This window comes from Erithacus rubecula (genome assembly GCF_903797595.1).
Source record: "Erithacus rubecula genome assembly, chromosome: 13".
Lineage (NCBI taxonomy): Eukaryota > Metazoa > Chordata > Aves > Passeriformes > Muscicapidae > Erithacus > Erithacus rubecula.
This window is the reverse complement of record NC_136665.1, coordinates 8,660,891-8,674,182: the sequence shown is the minus strand read 5'-3', so window position 1 is coordinate 8,674,182 and position 13,292 is coordinate 8,660,891. Positions and strand designations below refer to the sequence as shown.

Below are 13,292 nucleotides of genomic sequence, written 5' to 3'. Positions count from 1 at the left end.
TCCTGGTGTTGCACAGAACAGCCCCAAGAATCACCATGTGCCTGAGAGCACAGGAGCATATCTCAGACTGGGTTCTAATTGTATTGGTCATGCTGGTGGAGTCTGTAGTAAGACAAGCTCTGTGAAAGAAATGTATCAAGAAGAAAAATTGTGTTATGAGTCATTTTGTGTTCCAGAAAAGGAAGAAGTTCAGTTAAGGAGCTCATCATCTATATGTAACCAAAACTGGTTTTCAGTAGCAAATGTCCAAAATGGTGGGTTCAAACGGTTGTGTTGGTTAGATCATACCCCAAAAATTGTACTCTGTGTATAAATTAAGGGATATTGTTTATCATTTCATGCCTTTTTCAGAAGTTATAATGTCCTATGTCTGGAAGTGTTGGGGCTTTGAAAATACAAGATGAAGTGTGTTTTTAAATGTCGTATGGTATTCTCTGTCTAGAGTTTAACTTAAATATTTGTCTGTTCTTGCAGTTACTCAGTTTCAGTATGTGTCTTACTTAAGAGAATTACACAAATACACAGAAGAGTGTGGTTGAGCCACTTTTAGTTGGGCATTAGAATTTTGCAAAGAAAAAACCATAATATGGAAGAAGAGCTTTGCTTTAATTTAAATAGCTATTCATGTGTTGCAAAACAAAGTGATAATTATTTGTGGTGTATATTTGTTATTCTGCTTTCTGACCTTATGTTTTTTCTCAGATGGATGGATGGGACCTTTTTGGAACTAGATGGGGAAGGTATGGAGGCTGAGATTGATGAATTTTACAGAGAAATGTACAAACTGTTAAGACTCTTCCAACAAAAGCAAAAAAAAGCGCTAACAGAGAAAAGGCCAGTGCGACACAAAGCTGTAATGGGCAATCCAACTCTTACAATGTGTTCTACAGTTCTGGATCAAATTAAAGAATTTAAGGTAAGAACACTTGAGGAATATTAGTATCTGGTACTGAGGGACAAATGCTAAATTCAGGGCTCAGTACATGTAGATGATGCAGTGTCAGAGATAGAGACTGTTCTGAATCCAAGTTTCTACATTGTACTGTCCCATTCATTTTAATAAAATTGGGTTTAATTTTTTTCATAGTTTTTGGAATTGTAATGAGTGAACACATACAAGAAAAAAGTCATTTTTGGATGCAGAAAAACATTTGAGGATGCAGTTGGGGATTTTGAGATGGGACTGTGTTATGTTAATAGGATAAAAATTTAGCATCACTGAACAATTATGTTTAATCCTTTTTTTATATTTTTTCTTCAGTAGTTGATATAATTACTTAAAAGGAAATTGATAATTGAATGGAGCCATCTGTACTTTTTCAAAAAGATTTTCATGTCTTCAGCTACTGTAGCAGAATTTTAAAGTCACATGAAAAATTATTTAAAAATTAAGAAATAATGTATATGATGATATTTGCCTTATAAATGTCTTTTCTGGATTAGGAGCATATTCCCACTGTGATTGTCTTTTGTAACCCTGGCATGAGAGAACGTCACTGGCAGCAGATGTCAAATATAGTAGGATATGATATAACACCAGATGCTGGAACTACCTTGAGAAAAGTTTTAAAGCAGAATCTATCCTCTTACTTGGAACAGTTTTCACCAATAAGTGTAGCTGCAAGCAAGGTAAGCACAGAGATTTGATAGTGACAAATATGACATCAGGTCTCTTAGTGAATACTTTTATGACTTACTAGCATTATTTGTCTTTGCTATTATGCAAAAGAAGAGATTTGGTGACACTTTGGCCCATTATATGTTAATAATGAGTGTAAGCATTTATATCTCATGTGACATCATCAGTATTTCCCAAGTGTTCTGCTTTCTGTGTGCAGGAAAAGAGTATACTGAGGAAAAAATAATACGTAGTTAATTTGTGCTAGAGCAAAATAACTTATTCAGCTAGATATGATTATATATTGAATTAGAGAATTGGAAAAAAAAAAAAACAATTCAGTGATTAGACCAAGCTATTTTCTTTTTAAATAGGAATTTTCCTTGGAGAAAGCAATGAAAACCATGATGGAAACTTGGGATTCGATTTCCTTCACCACAAATGTGTATCGTGAGACTGGTATTCATATTCTGTCTTCAGTGGATGATATTCAGGCTCTTCTTGATGATCAAATTATGAAAACTCAGACAATGAGAGGATCACCTTTCATTAAACCATTTGACAGCGAAATAAGGGTACAATAAATACTTTTTCAACCATTTTTATTTGTAGGATAGCCATAGTGCAATAGTATACTGGTTGTATTACAACTTTATTGTTTGAATTGTTAATTAAATGCTTTGATTTTTCTGAAAGACTCTTTTGAGTTTGTATGAGTCATAGTTACCTTATTTCTGTTTTGGAATTCTCTTTTCCATTCAGATTCAAGTGCAACCAACAGACGATTATTTTTTCTCATATTTTGGAAAATCACTATTTCCATTAACCTTGTTTCTTAATAACTGGAAATAATGTTTATATTATTGCTAATAAGAGCATTTATTTATTTATTGAGTTTTGGACTCAAATTTTGAACTACAGTATTTTCCTCAGAGCAAAGAGACAACTTAATGGCTGGGAAAATATTTTTTAATGAGGCTTCAGAGCAATGATGGCAGTGCTTTATGTTTGCTTTTGAATTTCAGGACTAGAGTAGTCTTTGTGGTGCTAACACCATGGCTATTGACAGGACAGAAGCTGGTGGAATTGCTTTGCAGTTACTCTCCCTAGTGTGTTATTAGTTTATGTGGGAAATGCTCATGCTCAAGCAGGCTCAGGCTTACACTTTACAGGCAGCCTGCTCCAGTGATTTCACCTTAGGAACAGAGTGCTGGACTTGCTGGATCTGCCCTATGAGCTGAGTTGGCTTTTCTGGTATTGAGTCCCTGCTGCCATTCAGCTGCAAGAGCCCTTGCTGTGGGGATATGAAACAGAATTTATCGCTGGTAGCCTCCTGGCTATTGCTTAACAGTTAAGTTGTTGAAAGTTCATAGTACTAAAGTGATAAATGCATTTTGGAAAATTTATTTCCAAGTAGGTAAAAATTTCTCCTTTGACCATCTGTATATGGGGAAGAACTTATACTCCTAAATATTTTTCTTTCATTTTGTATATGGTAGACATTTTCTTTTTGCCTTTGGAAGCTGGAATACTGCAATGTCTGCCTTTACTGAATTTGTTGTCTCTAATACTATTTGCTTGGAAATGTCAAGTTAACATTCTTTAAACGTTTATTAAGGAATGGGAAAGCCGCTTGATTCAAATTCAGGAGAATCTTGATGAGTGGCTGAAAGTGCAGGTACAGTGGCTGTATTTGGAACCCATCTTTTCTTCTGAGGATATTATGCAACAGATGCCAGAAGAGGGGCGGCAGTTTCAGACTGTGGATAGACTGTGGAGAGAGGTTATGGAGTTTTGTGCTGAAGACCCAAAGGTAAGGGAAATATCCATTACTAACAGGAAACAGGAACTTCTCTTGCCATGTTTTTTTGATGGAGGGGATGCTTAGTTTTCAGAATATGTACAGTGAACTGCAATTTCAGTTCCCCAGGCTTTCTAGAAACAGAGTTATGTTGTTCCTTATTTGATTAGTTTCTACTGTTTCAAATCATCATTTATAGCTGACAGCTTGCACATGTTTGTTGTTACAGGTTCTTGCTGCTACTTCCTTGCCAGGATTAAAAGAGAAGCTTCAGACTTGCAATGAACTTCTTGACAAAATTATGAAAGGGCTTAATGCTTACCTTGAAAAAAAACGTCTCTTCTTTCCCCGGTATGATGAGCTTTGGTTATTTAAATCCCACAGATTCTAAATGGGGTTTTTTTGTTGTGAATAAGATCAATCTTACCAATAGCTTGATAATACAGTTGCATTTTTTTTTTTGCCTAATTTTTTTAGCTTCTTTTTCTTGTCTAATGATGAAATGTTGGAGATCCTGTCGGAGACTAAGGATCCTCTTAGAGTTCAGCCTCATTTGAAGAAGTGTTTTGAAGGCATTGCTAAGCTGGACTTCCTTCGCAATTTGGATATTAGAGGAATGTATAGTTCTGAAGGCGAGCGTGTACAACTGATTTCAAACATTTCTACTTCTGAAGCTCGAGGTGCAGTGGAGAAGTGGTTAATTCAAGTAGAAGATATTATGCTGAAGACTGTACGTGATGTAATTGCCAGATCAAGAACGGTATGGGGTTTGTGATAATTTAAGAACTGAAGCAGCTGTCTTTCTTATATGTCTTTCTCTCGGCTTTCTAAAATTCTTATTCAACCAGGAGTTGATCAAGTAATGTGGTCAGGACCAAGTTAACATGACTTATATTTATAGGCCAGTAATATACATTGGAGTTTAGTTTGAATATGATGCAAGTAATTTTCCTATAACACTGAATATAAATTCTTCTAAAAGTTTCATAGCAGTACTATTTTACAGGATATATCACCTGATATAATAGTTCAGGTTTCTTAATAATTAGAAATAGAACATTTGTAATACACTTGCTTCCTTTTGAAAGAATAATTAGACAGAAAATGTTTCTTTTAACCTAAAGGGAAAAGAGCATTTAAAACTCCGTTTGGACATTGCAAATAGGAAAACAGTGTTCTTCTGCAAGGAATATTAGTAGGACCAAATGTATAAGTATATACATATTACATTGTGATATATATTCCCAGATACTCTGTTTGTATGATATATGTAACTCTTTCAGGCATATCTAGAGACTGAGAGAAAGCGCTGGGTTCTGGAGTGGCCTGGCCAAGTAGTGTTGTGTGTGTCTCAAATGTACTGGACAAGTGAGGTACATGAAGTTCTTCACAATGGACCCAAGGTACTGTGTAATGCCTAATTTAAAAAAATCTTAGTGCTTCATTTCAGCTGATGTATTTTGCTTAAAGTTTTTTGCAATTAAATTTTGAAAAATAATGAGCTTGTGTGTTTGACATGAATTCATGTACATGAATTTATGTACAGTGATTTGTACCTTCCATTCAAATACTTGAATGTTTTTATTTAGAGCAATCATAACTTTGCAACATAAATGCATAACTGTGGATAAGAGAGAAGTTGATGCAAAACCACAACAATATAAAAGAGTAGCTTAATAAGCAACCTCTGTTAAGATATCTAGTCAACATTAAGAAGTCTGGAACACTTGAAACTGTGATATAACCAGTTTCAAAATTATCTTTTGTCTCCTAGGGCTTAAAGGATTATTATGATACACTTCAGCTTCAACTTAATGATATTGTAGAGCTGGTAAGAGGAAAACTATCAAAGCAAACCAGGATTACACTGGGTGCCTTGGTTACTATTGATGTTCATGCTAGAGATGTCATCAAGGAAATGATTGGAAGTGGTAATTATATTTTAAGACATTTTTCTTAGCACACAGTTAATGAAAAATCATTAACCAATCAGATTTTACTGCCTAAAACAGTACTATACCAAGATGGGTTTGTTTTATATTTTATTGTAATAGAAAATCCAGCTATCTACAACATCTTTTATGATTGCTGTCAACTCTGTTTGCCAGGTGTGCAGAGTGAAACAGACTTTCAGTGGCTGGCACAGCTGCGCTATTATTGGCAGAATGAGAATGTTCGTGTGTGCATCATTAACTGCAATGTGAAATACGCCTACGAGTACCTCGGGAACTCCCCACGCCTGGTCATCACTCCTCTCACAGACAGGTGTTACCGCACCCTGGTATGAGCTTCCTCCTGGGATACTCACTTTGTACTTACTGTGCTGTGCTATTGCTTGCATCCCTCAGTGCAGCCATCCTTTTGGGGCTTATGGTTTTTGTCAGACTGCTATTTCTGCTAGAATGAGGTTTGTAATTTTTACAGAATATCAAACATGAAAATCACTCGTAACAGCAAATCTGTACCAATAATTTCCATAAACTATTTCTGTGCTTTAGATTGGAGCCTTTTATTTAAACCTTGGTGGTGCCCCAGAGGGTCCAGCAGGAACAGGTAAAACGGAGACCACCAAAGATTTGGCTAAAGCTCTCGCTGTTCAGTGTGTTGTCTTTAACTGCTCTGATGGCCTTGATTACCTGGCAATGGGAAAGGTAAATATAAAATAAATATATGTTTTATTTTATTTTTAGCATGAAAATTTTAGGTTCCCTATTTTGCAGGCACAAATAAGTGTGACACCTGTGGTCTGTTCTCTTCATGTTTCATTTTTATGTTTTATGAAAGCCTATTAGGTTGCCAAATGAAACATGAAAGAAACAAGAATTCATGGGATTGGGATCTGATTTAGTTTGCTTTAGAAGAAACAACTTTGTTTATTAGTATGTCACTGAACTATGGTCTAAACTTAGGTTTATTATCATAATTGTATTTTTTTAATCTAATTAAATTTCCAACTTTATAGTCTTAGTTTCTTTTGAATCTTCTAAGGCTCCGTTAGCAATATTATTGGTTTCTTTCTTCATTTGCAGTTTTTCAAGGGTTTGGCTTCATCAGGTGCCTGGACATGTTTTGATGAATTCAATCGCATTGAGCTGGAAGTGCTGTCTGTAGTGGCACAGCAGATCCTTTGCATCCAAAGAGCCATACAGATAAAGCTAGAAACATTTGTTTTTGAAGGAACTGAGCTGAAGCTTAACCCCAACTGTTTCATAGCAATTACTATGAATCCAGGTTATGCAGGGCGTTCTGAACTTCCAGATAATCTGAAGGTAAGATGAGATAGAAGTGTCTGTAACCTTTGTGATGGCTGTTTTGATGGGATGTGCTGTTTCCATGAGGAGGCTTTGCTGACTGAAAGCAGAGATGGTGCAGCATGAGGAGCACACCAACTGCAGATTGCTGAAAGAAGGGAACTGCATTCTCTCACCTGCTGTGGACCACATTTTCCTTCCTTACTGCTGGGTGTATCTGTGCAAGGGGCAAATTGCATTCTTGCATTCTTGAGACAGTGCTGAGGGGAAAGAGCAGAGGGGCAGTGTCTTTTCTGCACTGCATTGTTTATTAAGATGAATATTGCTGGTAGCTCACTTAGGTTAACTTCCTAGGGAGTCATAAGCTGGAAATATTGATAATTCTGTTTTATGGTAGGATAAACACTGGAAGTTCAGAACTGCTTTCCATTCCTAAATTCTTTATTTAAAGATATTTCTTTGGGTATGTATTTCAGGTTCTTTTCCGAACGGTAGCCATGATGGTTCCAAACTATGCTCTGATAGCCGAAATTTCCCTCTATTCATATGGATTTTTGAATGCTAAGTCACTGTCAGTGAAGATAGTCATGACCTACAGGCTTTGTTCAGAGCAGCTTTCCTCTCAGTATCACTATGACTATGGCATGCGGGCTGTCAAAGCTGTGCTGGTGGCTGCGGGGAATCTGAAGTTAAAATTTCCCACAGAAGATGAAGATATATTGGTGAGTTCCTGAGGGAATGTTTGTTTAAGGAGTTTCATAGATACATGCAGTTCTGAGTTCTGAGGGCAGTTCCAGTATATCTTGTCACATCAGTGATCCATGTTTTGTAGTTTGTGAAATGAAGATAATAAAATGCGTGCTGCATTTTCCAGAGCTGTGCTGATTATTGCACAATTGGGCTTAACTTCTTATCAAAGGCCTCATTTAATTAATTCATCTTTGTTACATACTAGGCTGTTTTCATCACTGAACACCTTATGCCTCTAAATAAGAACAGTAAAATGCATATTTGTTTCTTCTAGCTTCTTAGATCAATTAAAGATGTGAATGAGCCCAAATTTTTGTCACATGATATACCTCTCTTCATGGGTATAACCAGTGATTTATTTCCTGGAATCAATCTTCCTGAGGCAGACTACAATGTAAGTACTCTTCTGATTTTTCCTTGGTCATGATCACTGTTAATTGTTTTGTGGTGATTTCCTTTTTAATCAGGTGTGATTAATGCAGTGAGGAATTTCAAGATAAGCAAAATTGCTGAATGTTTGCAATGAAACTTTATAGCATAGGGAATTCTTTTATGTGTTCTGAATATTGTCCATATCCGAGTTCCCTTACATTCAGAAGGGTTGTGCATTACAGATTGGGAATTGACCTGCACATTTACCAAGTTTTAGGCTTTCTGATTTCTTTCCTAATTTTTGGACATAATTAAGTGAGATTAAGGTTTGTGCTTGTATTTTATTTTTAGGAACACTTGAAGCAATCTTTGTAGGAGAATGGTTGCAAAGGATGAGTATGTTGGAAAAACCAAATTTGATTTACTTTTAAGTTTTCAGGAAATACTACAATTGTGAAAAACGTGCATGGTTCTGAAGCACACTGCTGGTTTCCTTAGGGTGATTTGCTTTCTCCTCAAGTTAAGAAGTTAAATCCTGTTTTAACACATGAAGTACAGAATTTGGAATATTTTCCTCCAGGAAGTTTACTATATTCTGACTAATGATATTTCTGTTATTAATTAATTTGAAACCCTTTTTGATGAGTATAAACTCTTCTGCTGTCGTGCGGGACAGTAATTTAAATCTTAGCAAAAATAAGATTATGATTTCTTTTGATTTTAGGATTTTCTGGAATGTTGCAATGAATGTTGCATTCAACATAATGTCCAACCTGTACCAACTTTTATGCAGAAAATTATACAGACATATGAAATGATGATTGTTAGACATGGGTAAGGTTCTCATCACTGCACTATCTGTTGTAATTCTGGCTTATACTGTAGCAGTTATTTATATGAAGTTATAGAAGGCTTTGGTAAAAGCTTATTTGTATTAAAATATTTTGTCAGATCTGTGCCATTTTATTCCTAGCTTTTATTGCAGACAAGCAACTGTGTGGAGGAAATATGTACAATATGACATTAGCCATATGATGGTTAATATTCAGCTCATTGATAAATATTCTCCATATCGTGCAGTTTGCATGTGCAAATAAACTGGGTTTGTGGAAAAGATTTTTTTTATATTCAAAGAATTTGCTTGCTTCACTTTTTGAAAATTAGGTGAAAATTAGCTTTAAGCAAATGTTTGACAATGTTGCCCCTCATGTAATCTGTAAAAGTCTAAATTGCAAGACAAATTTATTAATAGCAGAATTTTTTTCCATGTAACAGCTTCATGCTGGTGGGGGAGCCATTTTCTGGGAAGACCAAGGTTCTACATGTGCTGGCAGATACACTGTCCCTTATGAAAGAGCGTGGTTATGGTGAAGAAGAAAAAGTCATTTATAGAACTGTGAATCCAAAATCAATCACTATGGGCCAGCTTTTTGGGCAGTTTGATCTGATATCTCATGAGGTAATGTTTGTTAACTAATACTTTTGTGGTCTGTTTTTAATTAGTATATAAAAAATGCAGTACTATGTGTGTCTGCAGTTATATAGGTTTAAATATGCACAAAAACCAAAAAGCAATACTTTTTTGAAGGTTATTGACCTCTTAAAATTACATCCATGCTAGGAAATCATATCAAATATAATTGTATTAATTTTTCCACCTTTTCTTAACTAGTATATACAAAGTAATGCAAAAACTCTCTAGGAAAATCTATGAACTCATGGATTCCCAAGTGTGAAACTTAGATTTGGAGAAGGAACAATATAAAGTAGTAAATGTGAAATAGTGAAACTTAGGGTGACTCTGGAGAGAAACAGATGAAAGGCAGGCCAGAAGTGCTTCTAAGTTTCAGTAAATTGCATTGCTGGTCTTTTTTGTATTTCTTCAAGTGAATTTTTTTTTTTAAATTTGCTGTTTTAAGACCCTTAGTGAAACTCCAAAGTTACGTGCTGCTGCACAGGAGCAGAACAGTTAAAAACGAGGCCTAATGGCAAGCAAAGGGAAGGGTTTCTGTGGCTGGCAGCTCAGGCTGAGCTCTGTTCTTTGTCTCACCCCCACGGGCACATCCTCCCCTGTCAGTGGACAGATGGGGTTGTCGCTACGACCTTCAGGGAATTCGCGCTGTCCGAGAGCCCCGAGCGCAAGTGGGTCATCTTCGATGGCCCCATCGACACTCTGTGGATAGAGAGCATGAACACGGTCCTGGATGACAACAAAAAGGTACAGTCAGGGGAAAAACAGGCCTGAATAAATTGTGACCTGTTGGAAATATTCTTCTACATATAAAACCACAAATGTAAACTGCAGTGCTTGACTTTTGAAAAGAGCAAGTGCAAGATGGAGTTGGTGACAAGTTGTGAGCTTTTTTTTAGTGGTTTTTTATTGGTTTGTTTTCTGTTTTGTTTATTTGTTTGTTTGCATTGGAATCATAATCGCAATATCAACTTATTGCTGAAAGACATGAATTATGCAATATTTCCTTAATGCCATAATGTAGTTTTCAGATATAAATAATTGACTTTCAAATGTCAGAAATAGCAATTAATTATTTATTATAAACTTCATTATTTCTAAGACTGCACAAACTAAGACACTTACTTACATTTCAAGACAATCCCGAGACACAAAGGGCTGCATTTTGAAAATAATGGCTTCTGAAGTCAAAATTGTAACACCATTGTTGTAAATGGGCCCTAGTTATCTTAAAGCAAATATAAAAATTAGAGACAATATTTGAACTTTTAAGTTCTGGATGATAATGTGTCAAAATACTCAAACTGAACTCTTACTGTAGTATGAAAGGGTAGTGTGTCCAGCTGGAATGCTTCAGTATTAGCAGCAATAGCTGCAGATATCTTTTGTCTTTTCTTCTTGCTGTCTTTTCTTTATCCTCTCATATGCAAGATTGATTTAAGTAATGAACCTGCTGATAGATTACTATAGAGTGCTATGGTTTCAATGGAGAATTTAGTTAAAGCTTGATAAGAATCTATTGCTACAAGTGGTTAAACATTTTATATAATTGACCTTACCTTTTGATTTTGCTTGATTTTGCCAATTTCCATCTAGAACTCCCCTGTTTAGGAAGTGTAATGTAATACTAATTTTTTTTTCTAATCTTGCATATTATTTTTTCTCTTTCAAGCTTTGTTTGATGAGTGGGGAAGTCATCCAAATGTCTCCTGAGATGACTCTTATTTTTGAAACGATGGATCTTTCACAGGCATCAGTAAGTTTGGTATTTAATGAAAATATAAACCAAGATTCAGTCTATAAAATGCACAATAAAATGAGTTTACCATTTTTCCTTAGCCTGCTACGGTCAGTCGTTGTGGCATGATTTATTTGGAACCTTCTCAGCTGGGCTGGAGGCCAATTGTTACTTCTTGGCTGAGTAAACTGCCTGAGCCTCTGAACTCAGAGGAACATCAAGATCTTCTGCAGGGACTTTTTGATTGGTTGGTACCACCTGCATTAAGAGTCCGTCAGAAACAGTGCAAGGTATTTTTTGCCATTTTTTCCTGCAGTAGTTAGTGGCCCCTTCCAAACTGTTACCCTTGGTTGGAGGTGACTGTTCTCTCATGACAAGCACAGTTAGAATGAAAATGCTGCTCCTAGAACCAGTTTGAAGAGTTAAAATGACAATGTCAGCTAAGGCTTGAAATTTGATTACAGTTTTTGTTTTCTTATTTTCAAAAGTCAAGTAAGTATTTAAATACCGATTAAAAATTCTTCCCAAGAGAATTTTTTACCTCTCTTTAAAGATGTCATGTTGTATAAGGAAATACTTTTTTAAGTTTTAGGGGAAATGTGTAGTTCCTTGCAAGCTCAATGTGACATTGGTTAGAATTTTGCTCGTGTTTCGCTGTAGTTACTTCTGTGGGTTTTGTTTTGGTTTAGGATGTTTAATTGTAGTGTTCCCATGGTAGCCATAAACATGGTTAACAAGCTAAAGGTCTTGGCATTTCAATGACTGAGGAGGGCAAATGATCTTTTGAGGAAAAGTCAGTGTAAGCCTTGCCTCCTAATATGTATTTATAATTAGCTAGTGATCTAATTGTTTTAGTATTTTGTCTCCAAAAGATAAATTAACAGAACACCCAAAGTATGACATCCAACCTTTTGAATCTCTTAGGAACTGGTACCTACAGGTGAGATCAATGTTGTAGTAGCTCTCACACGGATTTTTGAAATGTTGATCTGTCCAGCTGTGCAAGAAGATCCCACCAACAAAAGCATCCGTTCCTGGATTATGGTTGGTTTTTCAACATGGAGTGAAGTGTATATTTGTTTCTCTATATGCTGGTTTTCTAAATAATTTTACTAATCCAAGTAACTTTTATTTATGAGTAAGTGACATGCAAATCAATTTTACTACCTCCTTGCTCTCTCTCCCCATACTCTGGAGGTACCTAGATGAGGCAGAATTCTTACAAGCGACAAATATGATGAAAAATTTTACTCCTTTTCCAATTAAATGGGATAGTGCTTTTATTAAATGTGCTTTTTAAGTAACCAAGAAGTTAGCTAAACCAAAGGCTCTTCTTTCTCTTAAAGGAAATAAATATTCATGCAACACTGATTGATGGTTTGTTTGAGCAAAATTTATATGTAAGAGGGTTTTCTGACAGTTATATTAGTTGGATCTTTGTCTGACTTCATATGATTATTCTTATGAAAAACTGAAGAAAATAGAAAGTGAAAGTAGTTATTTAAAATTAAATTAGAAAATTCCTAGATCCTGGTTTGTCATTAGAACTTTTCTCAGTCTTTGTCATGTGACATACTGCTGTATGTAGTGGCCTTTATTTTTTGCTTTCTCCCTCTCTCTCTCTTTCTGTCCTTGAGTAAGGTTGTGGGCTCTGTCTACAGTCAGATTTCTAAATCTTTTTAAGCCAGAGGTATTCAAGGTTAACATCTCTCTGCTTAACAGTATTTTTTAGAATTGTGTTTGTTAATCAGTCTGTACAATGTTCATGTAATGTGACAATATATGAGACATTTACTAATTTTCTTTGCCTTTGTAGGGATGTTTTGCTTTTGCCACAATCTGGTCCATTGGTGGAACTTGTGATGGTGACAGCAGGACAATTTTTGATAATTTCTTGAGGGAAACTTTGTCTGGGACATCTGAAACAAATCCTTTACCAGAGAATTTGGGAAAATGGGAGTGTCCCTTAGAAGAGAAGGGCTTGGTCTATGACTATGTGTATGAGGTAGGATTGGCTTCTGCATCCGCTAAATAGATTCTTAAAGTCCTAATAGAAGGAAAATTCTGCCAGGTGGGTATTTTAACTTTACAAAGCCCGTTGGATGTTTTGGATTGTTGGTTGGATTAAATCCCAGAATATATTTTTCATTTCTTTTTCAAGTACCAGTGTACTGACCAATTATTTGATAAGATAATAAGATGTACATTTCAATTATATTCGTAGTATGGCCATTGTTTATGTCTTCTGTAAGCCAAGATCAATTGACAGATTCAAATCTGTTTTTATAGAG

At 35.6% G+C, this 13,292-nt stretch overlaps 1 protein-coding gene across 1 annotated transcript in view; it reads left to right on the top strand.

Moving 5' to 3' along the window:
- Positions 1–13,292, top strand: part of DNAH12 (dynein axonemal heavy chain 12) — a 55,973-nt gene that overhangs the window by 12,948 nt on the left and 29,733 nt on the right. The window contains exons 17-36 of the mRNA XM_079316682.1: positions 703–916; positions 1,444–1,629; positions 1,993–2,193; positions 3,237–3,431; positions 3,649–3,770; positions 3,897–4,179; positions 4,703–4,822; positions 5,194–5,350; positions 5,528–5,700; positions 5,918–6,070; positions 6,449–6,688; positions 7,147–7,392; positions 7,695–7,814; positions 8,517–8,626; positions 9,068–9,251; positions 9,870–10,010; positions 10,936–11,019; positions 11,103–11,291; positions 11,926–12,045; positions 12,818–13,006. Of these exons, the coding sequence (XP_079172808.1) occupies positions 703–916; positions 1,444–1,629; positions 1,993–2,193; positions 3,237–3,431; positions 3,649–3,770; positions 3,897–4,179; positions 4,703–4,822; positions 5,194–5,350; positions 5,528–5,700; positions 5,918–6,070; positions 6,449–6,688; positions 7,147–7,392; positions 7,695–7,814; positions 8,517–8,626; positions 9,068–9,251; positions 9,870–10,010; positions 10,936–11,019; positions 11,103–11,291; positions 11,926–12,045; positions 12,818–13,006 (3,427 nt within the window). The remainder of the gene's footprint in view (positions 1–702; positions 917–1,443; positions 1,630–1,992; positions 2,194–3,236; positions 3,432–3,648; positions 3,771–3,896; positions 4,180–4,702; positions 4,823–5,193; positions 5,351–5,527; positions 5,701–5,917; positions 6,071–6,448; positions 6,689–7,146; positions 7,393–7,694; positions 7,815–8,516; positions 8,627–9,067; positions 9,252–9,869; positions 10,011–10,935; positions 11,020–11,102; positions 11,292–11,925; positions 12,046–12,817; positions 13,007–13,292) is intronic.